Source organism: Schistocerca nitens, chromosome 2 (assembly GCF_023898315.1).
Source record: "Schistocerca nitens isolate TAMUIC-IGC-003100 chromosome 2, iqSchNite1.1, whole genome shotgun sequence".
NCBI classification, from domain to species: Eukaryota; Metazoa; Arthropoda; class Insecta; order Orthoptera; family Acrididae; genus Schistocerca; species Schistocerca nitens.
In genome coordinates, this window is record NC_064615.1 from 509,384,330 (window position 1) to 509,399,988 (window position 15,659).

A 15,659-nucleotide genomic window follows, 5' to 3' on the forward strand; every position below is an offset into this window, starting at 1 on the left:
AATTGGGCTATCAGCGCAGCCAGGACATGCTGCGAGACATCACCATCCGGTGGAAGGTAAAGACTGCAGACGGTAACAGCCTGTGGCGTCCACACCCGAACAGTGACAGCCTCTAAAGGCTGTGCAGAGTGTGAAGGACATAGAGGCAGACGCCACCAGACACCCTTTCATATGCTGCCCGGTTCTTATAATAACCCCGATAGCCACGGAGGGCGGGGGTTCGCATTGCTGGAAACCAAGTTTCCTGAAGAACAATGCAGAAGAAAGGGTGAAGGCTGATAAGTTGGCGGAGCTCAGCTAGATGGTGGAAGAAACCGCTGCAGTTCCACTGGAGGATGGTATTGTCCACGGCGGAGAAAGGCGGGACGGGACTGGGAAGGCAGATTACGCCGCTGGGTCACCTGCTGCCTCCGATGGAGCACCCGTGCAAGTGCTGTCCATTGCGTCTGAGGGACCGGCGAGATCGAGGTCCTCAGCGGACGCAAGGATCTCCACCTCATCCTCAGACGCAGAGCTTTTAGGTAGCGGTGGAGTAGGTGCCACTGCAGGTGTCTTGGTCTTACGGGTCTTCAAAGTCGTTTTCTCTCGCTGTTCCGTTGGTTGCCGTTGTTGAGAGGGCTTATTGGAGTCAGTCTCCGGGACCGAAGAGGATCGCGAAGCCCGTCGACCAGCGACCTGTGGCTTCTTCAGCCACTGGTTGGTGTCTGCTGTGCCGCTGGTAGGAACCTGGGAAGGGAGTGACCCAAGGGATCCCTTCCGAGCGAGAGAAGCCGAAGAAGACTTACGCTTCTCCGGCTTAGAAGTGGGGACTGGTGTCCCCAGTGGTTTAGTGGGTGCTGCTTCCGAGGTAGATGGTGTGGGAGCAACAGCGAGAGAAGGGGCCCCCTTTGTCAAGGGGGCAGGTGAGGTCCTCTGACTCTGAGAGCTGACTGTATGTCTTGCAGCTGAAGGAGCTGGAGCAGGAGTGACAGTGGAGGCATAAGATGACATAATGCGCAGGGGATGTAGCCGTTCAAATTTCCGCTTAGCCTCAGTGTAGGTCAGTTGGTCCAGGGTCTTATATTCCATGATTTTGCGTTCTTTCTGTAAGATACTGCAGTCCGGCAAGCAAGGGGAATGAGGCTCTCCACGGTTGACACTGACGGGAGGCGGAGCACACGGAGTATCGGGATGAGATGGGCGTCCACAATCTTGACATGTGAGGCTAGAAGTACAGCGAGAGGACATGTGACCGAACTTCCAGCACTTAAAGCACCGCATTGGGGGAGGGATATAGGGTTTGACGTCACATTGGTAGACCATCACCTTGACCTTCTCTGGTAATGTATCACCTTCGAAGGCCAAGATGAAGGCACCGGTAGCTACCTGATTGTCCCTCGGACCCCCATGAACGCGCCGGACGAAATGTACACCTCGGCGCTCTAAATTGGCGCGCAGCTTGTCATCAGACTGCAAAAGTAGGTCCCGATGGAAAATAATACCCTGGACCATATTTAAACTCTTGTGTGGGTGATGGTAACGTTAACATCCCCCAACTTGTCACAAGCAAGTAACCTGCGTGACTGGGCAGAGGATGCCGTTTTTATCAAAACTGACCCAGAGCGCATTTTGGACAAGCCCTCCACCTCCCCAAACTTGTCCTCTAAATGCTCTACAAAGAACTGAGGCTTCACGGATAGAAACGAGTCACCATCAGCTCTGGTACAGACAAGATACCTGGGCGAATACACGTCACTGTCATTCATTGCCTTTCGTTCCTCCATGGTGTGGCCAGGGATGAGAACGATTTGGAGTCATAAACGTTAGCTTTAAAATGAGCCCTCGAATGCTTAGAGACTGCTGGTGGCTGGCCGCCAGCGAGAGATGATGTACCACGCTTCATTGCGGGTCATCCGCCCTGATGCCACCTACTCCGACCAAGGGCCCTCCCCACGGGCGCCACCCAGCCGCAGCAATAGCCACCTGGCAGGATGGCCATTGCCGGGAGTCCTGATGCCCTAGGGAGATGGGCATCTACTCCTTGGCATACGTGGGGAGTTAACGGCGCAGGCATCAGTAGAGCGATCCCTGTGTTGTCAGGTGGCTACAACTAACAGGGTACATGGCGGCCCCACCACAACGGACTGGCTACCGTGCTGGATCTTAGGTGCAAAAATGTCCAAGGTCGTCGTCGCAGTTAAAAGCAACACTGCAGAGTGCAGCGTGGTAATTGCACCGAGGGATGTATCCTCGCCCAACAGATGGAAAACGAGCGGGACACCTATTGCAACGACGAAAAAGCCGGCTAAAGGTCTCAATGCACGACGGATACAGTGCACAATGTAAGGCGCCCTTCCCCAATTGGCTCGCTTTTCGGAATAATTTAGAAAGATGGAGGTCAAACCCGAGAGAGGACCATCACATAAGGCCGAAACATTTGAGACTCCTTTTAGTCACCTCTTACGACAGGCAGGAATACCGCGGGCCTATTCTAACCCCCGAACCCACAGGGGGGGTTTGTTTCGGCTGCATGACTCTCTCGGTTTTACGTTCTGGTAAGTTCTTCAACACCACCCTACTTCAGTTTTCAGTCTCTTTTGGTTAGTCTGTTTCTCTATATCTACCCCTCCCCCCCCCCCCAAACCAGTCTTTACTGACTAATAACACATTATTTCACATTACATTGCTCCAAATGGTTGTTGTTGTTGTGGTCTTCAGTCCTGAGACTGGTTTGATGCAGCTCTCCATGCTACTCTATCCTGTGCAAGCTTCTTCATCTCCCAGTACCTACTGCAACCTACATCCTTCTCAATCTGTATAGTGTATCTCTTGATCTCCCTCTACGATTTTTACCCTCCACGCTGCCCTTCAATCTCTTGATGCCTCAGAATATGCCCTACCAACCGATCCCTATTTCTAGTCAAGTTGTGCCACAAACTTCTCTTCTCCCCAATCCTATTCAATACCTCCTCATTAGTTACGTGATCTACCCACCTTATCTTCAGCATTCTTCTGTAACACCACATTTCGAAAGCTTCTATTCTCTTCTTGTCCAAACTGGTTATCGTCCATGTTTCACTTCCATACATGGCTACACTCCATACAAATACTTTCAGAAACGACTTCCTGACACTTAAATCTATACTCGATGTTAACAAATTTCTCTTCTTCAGAAATGATTTCCTTGCCATTGCCAGTCTACATTTTATATCCTCTCTACTTCGAACATCATCTGTTATTTTACTCCCTAAATAGCAAAACTCCTTAACTACTGTAAGTGTCTCATTTCCTAATCTAATCCCCTCAGCATCACCGGATTTAATTTGACTACATTCCATTATCCTCGTTTTGCTTTTGTTGATGTTCATCTTTTATCCTCCATTCAAGACACTGTCCATTCCGTTCAACTGCTCTTCCAAGCCCTTTGCTGTCTCTGACAGAATTACAATGTCATCGGCGAACCTCAGAGTTTTTACTTCTTCTCCATGAATTTTAATACCTACTCCGAATTTTTCTTTTGTTTCCTTTACTGCCTGCTCAATATACAGATTGAATAACATCGGGGAGAGGCTACAACCCTGTCTCACTCCTTTCCCAACCACTGCTTCCCTTTCATGTCCCTTGACTCTTATAACTGCCTTCTAGTTTCTGTACAAATTGTAAATAGCCTTTCGCTCCCTGTATTTTACCCCTGCCACCTTCAGAATTTGAAAGAGAGTATTCCAGTTAACGTTGTCAAAAGCTTTCTCTAAGTCTACAAATGCTAGAAACGTAGGTTTGCCTTTTCTTAATATTTCTTCTAAGATAAGTCGTAAGGTTAGTATTGCCTCAAGTGTTTCAACATTTCTACGGAATCCAAACTGATCTTCCCCGAGGTCCGCTTCTGCCAGTTTTTCCATTCGTCTGTAAAGTATTTTGCAGCTGTGACTTATTAAACTGATAGTTCGGTGATTTTCACATCTGTCAACACCTGCTTTCTTTGGGATTGGAATTATTATATTATTCTTGAAGTCTGAGGGTATTTCGCCTCTTTCATACATCTTGCTCACCAGATGGTAGAGTTTTGTCAGGACTAGCTCTCCCAAGGCCATCAGTAGTTCTAATGGAATGTTGTCTACTCCCGGGGCCTTGTTTCGACTCAGGTCTTTCAGTGCTCTATCAAACTCTTCACGCAGTATCGTATCTCCCATTTCATCTTCATCCTCTTCCATTTCCATAATATTGTCCTCAAGTACATCGCCCTTGTATAAACCCTCTATATACTCCTTCCACCTTTCTGCCTTCCCTTCTTTGCTTAGAACTGGGTTGCCATTTGAGCTCTTGATATTCATACAAGTGGTTCTCTTCTCTCCAAAGGTCTCTTTAATTTTGCTGTAGGCAGTATCTATCTTACCCCTAGTGTGACAAGCCTCTACATCCTTACATTTGTCCCCTAGCCATCCCTGCTTAGCCATTTTGCACTTCCTGTCGATCTCATTTTTGAGACGTTTGTATTCCTTTTTGCCTGCTTCATTTACTGCATTTTTATATTTTCTCCTTTCATCAATTAAATTCAATATTTCTTCTGTTACCCAAGGATTTCTATTAGCCCTCGTCTTTTTACCTACTTGATCCTCTGCTGCCTTCACTACTTCATCCCTCAGAGCTACCCATTCTTCTTCTACTGTATTTCTTTCGCCCATTCCTGTCAATTGTTCCCTTATGCTCTCCCTGAAACTCTGTACAACCTCTGGTTCTTTCAGTTTATCCAGGTCCCATCTCCTTAAATTCCCACCTTTTTGCAGTTTCTTCAGTTTCAATCTGCAGTTCATAACCAATAGATTGTGGTCAGAATCCACATCTGCCCCTGGAAATGTCTTACAATTTAAAATCTGGTTCCTAAATCTCTGTCTTACCATTATATAATCTATCTGATACCTTTTAGTATCTCCAGGATTCTTCCAGGTATACAACCTTCTTTTACGATTCTTGAACCAAGTGTTAGCTATGATTAAGTTATGCTCTGTGCAAAATTCTACAAGGCGGCTTCCTCTTTCATTTCTTCCCCCCAATCCATGTTCACCTACTATGTTTCCTTCTCTCCCTTTTCCTACTGACGAATTCCAGTCACCCATGACTATTAAATTTTCGTCTCCCTTCACTACCTGAATAATTTCTTTTATCTCGTCATAAATTTCATCAATTTCTTCACCATCTGCAGAGCTAGTTGGCATATAAACTTGTACTACTGTAGTAGGCATGGGCTTTGTGTCTATCTTGGCCACAATAATGCGTTCACTATGCTGTTTGTAGTAGCTAACCCGCACTCCTATTTTTTTATTCATTATTAAACCTACTCCTGCATTACCCCTATTTGATTTTGTATTTATAACCCTGTATTCACCTGACCAAAAGTCTTGTTCTTCCTGCCACCGAAATTCACTAATTCCCACTATATCTAACTTTAACCTATCCATTTCTCTTTTTAAATTTTCTAACCTACCTGCCCGATTAAGGGATCTGACATTCCACACTCCGATCCGTAGAATGCCAGTTTTCTTTCTCCTGATAACGACGTCCTCTTGAGTAGTCCCCGCCCGGAGATCCGAATGGGGGACTATTTTACCTCCGGAATATTTTACCCAAGAGGACGCCATCATCATTTAATCATACAGTAAAGCTGCATGTCCTCGGGAAAAATTACGGCTGTAGTTTCTCCTTGCTTTCAGCCATTCGTAGTACCAGCACAGCAAGGCCGTTTTGGTTAATGTTACAAGGCCAGATCAGTCAATCATCCAGACTGTTGCCCCTGCAACTACTGAAAAGGCTGCTGCCCCTCTTCAGGAACCACATGTTTGTCTGGCCTCTCAACAGATACCCCTCCGTTGTGGTTGCACCTACGGTACGGCCATCTGTATCGCTGAGGCACGCAAGCCTCCCCACCAACGGCAAGTTTTTCCTGTAGGACCCCTTGCTATTTTGGATGGTTGACTCTTCATTCTGTCGATTTTATTACCTGAGTACTGTTCTTTCGACAGACATTTTATTTTGATTTGACTAAGAACATTGACTCATCCATTTAGCTCCAGTTTGGATTTTATATGAAGTAACTGTGAGTACTTATATCCATTATTTACCACATCCTTTTTTAACTCAGGGTGAATATAATATTGTTTATCATATTTTTCCCCATTTTTCTACTTAGATGTATACCTGAAAATGCCACTACAAGCTGTGAAACTGGTCATTACAATAAAGGAACAACAAAGGATCGCTTAACAGCTGTTGCAGTTCTTTGTTTGTTGTTGTCTTGTTGTTGTTGTTGTTATTGTTGTTGTGGTCTTCAGTCAAGAGACGGGTTTGATGCAGCTCTCCATGCTACTCTAGCCTGTGCAAGCTTCTTCATCTCTCAGTAACTACTGCAACCTACATCCTTCTGAATCTGCTTAGTGTATTCATCTCTTGGTCTACCTCTACGATTTTTACCCTCCACGATTCGCTCCAATACTAGATTGGTGAACCCTTGGTGCCTCAGAATGTTTCCTACCAACTTGTCCCTTCTCTTAGTCAGGCTGTGCCACAATTTCCTCTTCTCCCCAATTCTATTCAGTATCTCCTCATTAGTTATGTGATCTACCCATCTAATCTTCAACATTCTTCTGTAGCTCCACATTTTGAAAGTTTCTATTTTCTTCTTGTCTAAACTATTTATCGTCCATGTTTCACTTCCGTACATGGCTACACTCCATACAAATACCTTCAGAAAAGACTTTCTGACACTTAAATCTATACTCTATATGAACAAATTTCTCTTCTTCACAAACGTTTTTCTTGCCATTACCAGTCCACATTTTATATTGTCTCTAATTCGGACATTAGCAGTTTTTTTACTGCCCAAATAACAAAACCCATCCACTACTTAGTGTCGTATTTCCTAATCTAATTCCCTCAGCATCACTTGATTTAATTTGACTACATTCCATTATCCTCCAAGGCCATTTTGGTTAATGTTACAAGGCCAGATCAGTCAATCATCCAGACTGTTGCCCCTGCAACTACTGAAAAGGCTGTTGCCCCTCTTCAGGAACCACACGTTTGTCTGGCCTCTCAACAGATACTCCTCCATTGAAGTTGCACCTATGGCACAGCTATCTGTATCGCTGAGGCACGCAAGCCTCCCCACCAAAGGTCCATGGTTCATGGGAGGGTAGGGGGGGGAGGGGGGGGTGACATTCTTCATTTATCAAGATCTATTTCCATAGTTGTGGCTGCCCAGAGTAGAAAAGATTTTGTTACAACACGCGTCAAGTGTATGCCAACACACACTAATTATAACTAGGTGGTGTCACTAGTACTTTTAATTGAAAATATGTATTTCAACTTAATCTGATGTTATAATCATATAACTCCCATGCCTAAATTACGACATTTCATAAAAAATATCATAGGATCCACCACTTATTATTAGTCAATAGAGGGATTTTCTACTAGATCCCACTAATACTTCCATACTGCCTGATGTTCTTTAGCAGGGTCTGCAGTAGGAGCAGGAGCAGCATCTGCAGCAGCAGCACCATGTTCTCAGAATGAACAGCTCTCTACTGAGTTGTTTATTCTGAGAACAGGGTGCTACTGCTGCTGCAGATCCGAAAAAGTGTTGGTCCCCATTAGTTCTACAGAAAATCTCCTTCCAAACACATACTTCATTTTCTAATTAGAATGTTCTGATAGTCTATTATGCCCATCGATGAACACACAAGTTTTGCAAAAGTGAAGTCTATATCTAATGTAAGTAATCCAGTTTTAGGTATATCCAAGTTGCACATGTGTGTTTCTTTCAACTAAAGTGGCCTGCTGGCAGCTACCAATATAAAACAGACAATTTTCAAGAAGCACTTGATGCAGTGGCTCATGGGTGTAGCAGAACTGAGAAAAACACAAGACAGTGTACAATTATAGAATGATACGTGTTTCATGTCACTATCAAACTAAGCTCAGCATATAATTCATTGCACATTTGTCATTGTTGTTGTCATCACTTAGAGGTGTTTTCACAGTGCTGAATCTTATTTCAGGAAAACCCACATGTCAGGTATAAAAGCAGATGATATACTGAAGTCAATGCTGTCTGCTAATTGTCAAGCTGGGTTGGCAATTAGGGAATGCTGTCAGTGCTGGTCCAGTACTTTTGATTTATGTTGATTCCACTAGGCCCCCCCCCCTCCCCCTCCCCCACTGCACTCAAGAGTCTTCAAGAAGTGTGAAAATAATACTACACCATTCACCATACATATTTTATTAGCAAGAATATATTATGTCTTACAAAATAGTTTTCTGGTCATGTGCTACATTCAAATAGTTGTATCACACTGTCAGATCCTATATTTGGGTTGATTTCTTTTTGTGAGTTCCTGCACCCATTTGCAATACCTTTTGTGTTAATGTAATAATGCAAAATTGGCACAGGAAAAGCACTTGTTCAATGAGTTACTGTAAAACAAGTACTTTTATTTCTGGACACAAAGATTGGAACTACGTAGAACTCATGTGTAATTCTCTTACCATTTAGTTCAAAGTTCAACAATCCATACATACATTTAAAATCACTCTACACTACAGTAGTGTAAATGCATTTCTTTGTGCAAGTTTTTAGTTGCCAATTGAAATGATTACCAGATACTTTGTAGATGTAAACTGGTTATTGTTCTGCAGCAAAAAGCAGAAATGTTCACCGAGACCATGAAATTAATTTTCTACTCAAAAGTATTTCTCTACTGATGTGGGATATGTTGTAGATATAATCAAGAGCTGATTAGCAGTTAAGTGTAGCTGTTTAAAGCAAAAAGTGTTTTGCCATAAAAAAAGCCTCATACATTACACAAATTGTAGAAAACCTGGACCGAAGCACTAAAACTCAAGTTCAAATTTCTAACGATTATCTGTACTACAGAAGTTGATTTCCATGGCTTATTCCATGTTTTACCTAGTACTACATAAGTGAGACCCTAGCAAAATGTTCCACTTACCTGAAATACACAATTCTTACCTGGTGCAGGGATAATGCACAAAGGTAGCAGCAAAAATAAGGACATTAATATTTTAGGGGCAAAGCACTGATATGGCAGACAGAGCAACACATAACTTAAGTTTCGCAAAGTATTACCTATTAATTCTGATGTCATACCATCTGTGTGAGGCTTCTGATCAACAAACCCAGAATCTGGTGTTTTGCAAGGAGATGATTCTCTTGACATTTCATCTTCCTTCTGAAAATAAATTAAATATCTCCTTTTTAAACAAGTGAATATCCAGAATGGAACAACAACAATTGGCACAGGACAGAATTCAACGTATCACAAAGAGGTGTTGAGTGGCAGAAAGACACATTACATCTGATGATAAACTAAGTCCAATAACTGAATAATACCTAGCTGTCTTTTTTAATGTGCCTCTCTGTCAATCAATGCCCTCTCTTTGTGGCGAGTACCAATTTATACTTTTCAGCTGTTGATATTTCTTTTTTGAGAAATAATGTAACTCTATCACAACTACAAATTAACTTCTAAATACTATGATACATTAGTTTCCAATATATACACATTTTCAATGAACAACTGGACTTGCAGAAAAAAAATCTGTGTCTTTGATTTGAAAAAGTCAAAGCTTACAACTTTGTTCTGAATTATAAATCAAGTAAAAGTTTTTTTGTAGTATTAAGAATTAGTTTAAACGTGTTTTTATTTTGTGAATTTACATTACTATAGAGCGACATTCAAAAGCACCCCCCCCCCCTCACACACATACTTGTTGGTCAAAAAAGTAAAGATTTCGATGCTATTGGCACCTTTGGTATATTACTCATTATCGTAAGACTGAATCTATGCACACATTCAGGTAAGTTAAAAAAATTGAAAATCAAATTTAACAAGTAACATTTTGCCAAGACTTTGTTTACTAAAATTACAATTTGAAAAATTTAAACTATTTTCTATGATCTTGACACTTTACACACACAGAAGAAAAATCCCGTCCTATTTATTTCAAAACTGCTTGTTCAAAAGTGGCTGAGCAACCACTAATTTTATTACTTTCAACTTCATTATTAACACTTCCAAATGAACTTCAACACAGTCTAAAAGCTACAGTGTACAAAGTTTGTTGGGCAAATGTGAGGAGAAAATCATATTTTCTTTTAAAAATTCTTATTCCTTGATGAAATTATGCTCTTGAAACACACAGCAATATTCAGATACAACTTGAAGCATATCCTGTTTCCAGTGTGTGTATTTTGACAATATCTTACTGTATATCTCCATGCATTTGGCACCTCTCTCAGATGGATCATTTACAATCTTCTATTTAATAACCAGTGTTGATGAAAATCTTCATTTTTGTGCCACTGCAAAGTATCGGTCTTAGGTACCTGACACTCAAATTACTGATAATTTGCTAGATTTCTACTCGATTCTCTTAATATTTCTGTCTGATGGTCCTGCCTTGTGACTCAACAAGTGCTGACAATTTTCATTTCTTAATCAGAGGACTAATTATGACCAGAGATGGCCACAGCGACACAACTGAAAACAGATGGCAGAAATGATTTTTCTGTGTCTATAAATTGACACTGAAGCCCAATATATGTAAAGTTTTGAAAGAATACACTTGCATAAATCATTTGACTTCAGCAGGGGCACAGAAGCATGTGAAATGGAAAATACACAGAGAAAAATTACATTCTCTTCTTATGGGCATAAGATAAATATGTCATGAAGTATAAATATTTTTACGAAACAAACTGCTATCGCCATCCATCGTGCATCATGGATTGTCACTGGGACAAGGACAGATACTCTGCAAGATGTTGCTTCAAAAATAAAAATTGATTTTAAATCTAATTCCTGCAGTCTCAATTTATCTCGAACAAAATCAAGTATTCAAGATTTATTTATATGTTCCAAATGTTCTTTAATCTTTTAGTGTCGAGTTCTAACTAGGGATTCATTGACATCAATTCCAGACCAAGTGTTTAGAATTGTGTAAAGCTTGGGATAGAGGAACCTATGTCTCTACATCTCATCTTTTCCTCAAAAATGGTTGTACTGATTGCCTGCAAGGCAAGTAAAAGTACTCTTTCACACTGTAAATGGCCCTTATTTGCTGTTGGCGTGGGAAAGATTCAGTGAAAGATTACATTACTGTGTAAAATTTACATCACAAATAAATGATGATGTTTTTGTTGCTGCTGCTGATGCAGCCGTCATCATCTTCAGTCTGAAGTCTGCTAAGATGCAGCAACTCTCCATGTTAGTCTCTCCGGGGCATGGCTCTTTATTTCTGAGTAACTATTGAAACCTACATGCATTTAAACCTATTTAATTGTATTCAAGCCTTGATCTCCCCCTACACATTTACCCCCCCCCCCCCCTCACACACCCATTACTGAACTGATGATTCCTTGATACTTCAGGATGTGTACTATTAACCAATCTATTGTTTAGTCAAGTTTTGCCATAAGGTTAATTTTTCCTTAGTTCAAATCAGTATCTTCTCATCAGTTACTCGATCTACCAATCCAATTTTCAGCATTCATCTGCACCACTATATTTCAAAAGCTTCTAGTCTCTTATAGCCTTAATTATTTATCTTTCACATTTCACTCCTGTACAAGACTGCAAGCCAGATAAGTACCTTCACAAAAGTATTACTAACACTTATATGTATGTTAGATGTTAACATTCCTCTTTTCAGAAATGTTTTTTTTATATATTGACAGATTGCATTTTATATCCTCACTACATTGGACATCATCAGTTATTTTGCTGCTCAAATAGCAGAACTCATTAACTACTTTAAGTTTTTGTTTCCTAATCTAATTCCCCTCTGCACATCTGACTTAATTTGTCTACATTTCACTATCCTTGTTTTACTTTTGTTGATATTCATCTTATAATTTCTATTCAACATACTATCCATTCCATTCAAGAGCTCTCTTAAGTCTTCTTCCATTTCTGATTACAATGTCATTGGCAAACCTCTAAGTTTGTATTTCTTCTCCCTGAGCTTTAATTGCCTTTACTGCTTGCTAAATGTACAGACTGAATAACATTAGGGGACACTAGAACTCTGACTCACTCCCCTTTCAACCAATTCCTCCCTTTCATGCATTTAATTCTTGTAACTGTACTCTGGTTTCCGTACAAGTTGTACATAACCTTTTGTTTCCTGTATTAGCTACCTTTACAATTTAATCAAGTGTGGTCCAGTCTAAACTGTCAAAAGTTTTCTCTAAATCTAAAAATGCAACAAATGTACATTTGCCTTTCTTCAGTTTTTCTTCTAAGGTAAGTTAAAGGTTCAGTATTGTCTGGTGTGATATTACATTTCTCCACAACACTAACCGATCTTCCGCAACATTAACTTATATCAGTTTCTTTATTCGTCTGTAAGTAATTCAGAACAGTACCTTGCAACCATGACTTATTACGTGGATGTTTCAGTAGCATTCACGCCTGTGAACACTTGCCGTCTATCACATTCTTCTTGATGACAGAGTATTCTGCCTTTCTCAGTATCTTCCACATCAGGTGAAACAGTTTTGTCATTTTCCTTGCATAACTCTCCAATATATTCCTTTCATCTTTCAGCTTCCCCATCTTTGCTTAGTACTGGCTATCCATCAGAACTCTTGACATTTATATAGCTGCTTCTCTTTTCTCCAAAGATCTTTCTAATTTTCCTATAGGTGTCACCTATCTTTCCCATAGTTATGCACATTCTTATAGCCTTGCATTTATCCTCTAGCAATTCCTGCTTAGCCATTCTGCATCTTCTGTTAATCTCATTTCTTTGACATATATATAGCTTTTGCCTGCTTCATGTGCTGTATTTTTTATTTTCTCTCCTTTCGTCAGTTGCAGTCAATATCTTCTGGACTGTGCAAGGATTTCTACTGGGCCTTATAATTTTACCTATTTGATCCTCAGCTACCTTCACTATTTTATCGCTCAAAGCTACCCATTCATCTTCTATCAAACAATGGAAACTCTGGGTTGGAATATTACCAATATTATGAAAAGAATGGAGTGTCTACCACCATAAAGATGACATGCTGAGCTGCAGACAGCCACAATGAAAAGACTTTTATACATTTAGTGCCCCCCCCTCCCCCCCCCCCTCCATGCACACTACTGCCATCTCCAGCAGTGTGAAACAGATTGCAACTGTCATGTTGAGCAGCAATCTGGAGTGGGGCAGGGAAAAGGGAGGGATAGGAGGATACAGGTGATGGGGAGAGAAGAGTGCTGTCTGGCAGAGTATGCAGAGACTAAATTGAGGTGAGAGAACACTCATCAGGTGCAGCATCAGGAGACCAGGTGGTGGGGAGATAGGTGGGAGGGAGGCAAGGGGGGTGTAAAAGGAGGAGGGAGGGGAAAGACAGGTGTGTGCATTGGTAGAGGGTGGCACACAACAAGGGTGGGGGACGTGAATAGGGAGGAGGTGATAGGAAAGAGGTGGCGGAAACGATTGGGTGGAAGTTATGGGGCAGAAAGTTACCATAGGTTGAGGCCGGGATAATTTTGGGAAAGGAGAATGTGTTGCAAGAATAATCTACACCTGTGCAATTCAGAAAAGCTGTTGGCATAAGGAAGGATCCGGATGGCCCGAGTTGTGAAGCAGCCACTGAAATCAAGCATGTTATGTACAGCTGTATGCTGTGCCAAAGGGTGGTCTACTTTGCTCTTGGCCACAGTTTGACAGTGGGCGTTCATCATGGTGGACTGCTGGTTGGTGGTCATACAAATATAAAAAGCTGTGCAATGATTGCAGCAGAGATGTTATATGGCTGCTTTCACAGGTGGTCCTGCCTCTGATGGAGTAGGATAAGTCTGTGATAGGACTGAAATAGGAAGTGCTGGGTGCATGAATTGGGCACGTCTTGCATCCCCTGTGGTAAGGGGTTGGGATTGGGAGGAGCATAGGGACGGCCAAGGATGTTGTGGAGGTTGTGTGGGTGACTGAACACCACTTTAGGAGGGGTGGGAAGGAGCCTGTGTATGATGTCCCTCATTTCAGGGCATGATGATAGGTAATCAAAGGCTGACAAACAATGTGATTCAGTTGTTCGAGTCCAGGGTTGATGTTTGATGATGAAGGGGACACTCCTTTGTAGTTGGTTCTTGGGGTTGGTGGAAGGCTTGGTGGTTTGAGAGGAAATGGCATGAGAGATCTGGTAGCGGACTACATCTGTGGTATAGTGCCTGGCTGTGAAAGCATTGGTGACACCTTCAGCATGTTGGGCAATGGAGTTCCTGTTGCTGCAGATACACTATCCCCAGGTGGTCAGGCTGTATGGGATCGATTTTTAGGAGTGGACGGAATGGCAGCTGTCAAAGTGCAGGTAATGTTGGTGGTTTTAATGTGGGCAGATGGAACCATCAGAGAGGACAAGGTCAACGTCCAGGAAGGTGACACACTGGTTTGAGGAGGACCAGTGGAACAGTTATGAATCACAGAAATACTTCCACCAGTTACCTCACTTGTTGATCTACAATCCCTGCCAAAGTGATCCCATCCCAGAAATCCAACATAGCCTCCAATCTCTCCTTAAAGCCTTAGGTCCTTCCCAGAACCTCTCCCTTGAATCTAGTTCCCTTCTAACCCCTATGACACCCACCTTCTACATCCTACCCACAATTCACAAACCCACTGCGGCTGGTTATTGTGCCTCCACTGAATGTATTTTGGCCCTCATTGATCAAAATCTCCAAACTACTGCTAAAAATCTAGCCTCCCACAACAAAGACACCAACCGCTTCCTTCAATGACTCTCCACCATCCCCACTCCTTTACCTCCTGAATCCGTACTCGTCACTGGCGATACTATTTCTCTATACACCTAGTGTCTTGCCACTATTAAATAATATCTTTCCCAACTTCCTTCAAACTCCAAACCCACTACCTCATTCCTCATACACCTTACTGAATTTATACTAACACACAACTTTTATCCTCTGAAAGGAAAGTATACAAACAAATCCATGGCACAGACATGGGCATCCGCATGGCACCCTCCTGTGCCAAACTGTTTATGGGCCATGTGGAGGAAACATTCCTAGCCTGCCAAAGCTCCAAACCCATGGTCTACTTCAGTTTCACTGACAATATCTTCATGATCTGGACTCAGGGCTAAGACACCCTATCCTCATTCCTTCACAACTTAAACACCTTCTCTCCCATCTACTTCACCTGGTCCTTCTAAGCTCAGTGTGCCATCTTCCTGAATGTTTACCTCCTCCTCTCAGATACCTCGAGTCGCACATCAGTCAATGTTACACCCTTCAACCACCAACAGTAGCTGCATTTGAACAGCTGCTACCCCCTCCACACCAAAAAATCCCTCCCATACAGACTGGCCACCTGGGGATAGCACAATGGCAGCAAGAAGAACTCCCTTTCTCAGTATGCAAAGGTTCTGACTAAGGTGTTCATAGACTGGCACTATCTTCCAGACCTAGTCCTCAAACAGATCTCACGTGTCATTTCCCCACAAACCACCAAACCTTCCAACACCCCAAAGAACCAGCTACAAAGGAGAGCCCCCCTCCCCTGTACGGGAATAACTGAACCACATCTTTCAGGGCTAGAAATCTGTTGTTATGCTATGAAATGAGGGAAATCCTACACAAAATTCTAGTCCATCT

The 15,659-nt window shown here is 42.2% G+C and overlaps 1 protein-coding gene across 8 annotated transcripts in view; it reads right to left on the reverse strand.

Moving 5' to 3' along the window:
* The window catches only part of LOC126236486 (phosphatidylserine synthase), a 162,347-nt gene that overhangs the window by 48,269 nt on the left and 98,419 nt on the right, over positions 1–15,659 (reverse strand). For 6 of the 8 annotated variants that reach the window (XR_007544924.1, XR_007544923.1, XR_007544925.1 and 3 more), the window contains exon 7: positions 9,122–9,224. Coding sequence is in view for 4 of the 8 variants with exons in the window: in XM_049945831.1 (XP_049801788.1) it covers positions 9,122–9,224 (103 nt within the window). In the remaining 4 variants the exon portion in view is untranslated. The remainder of the gene's footprint in view (positions 1–9,121; positions 9,225–15,659) is intronic. The other 2 variants (XR_007544926.1, XM_049945833.1) reach the window with 1 other exon arrangement.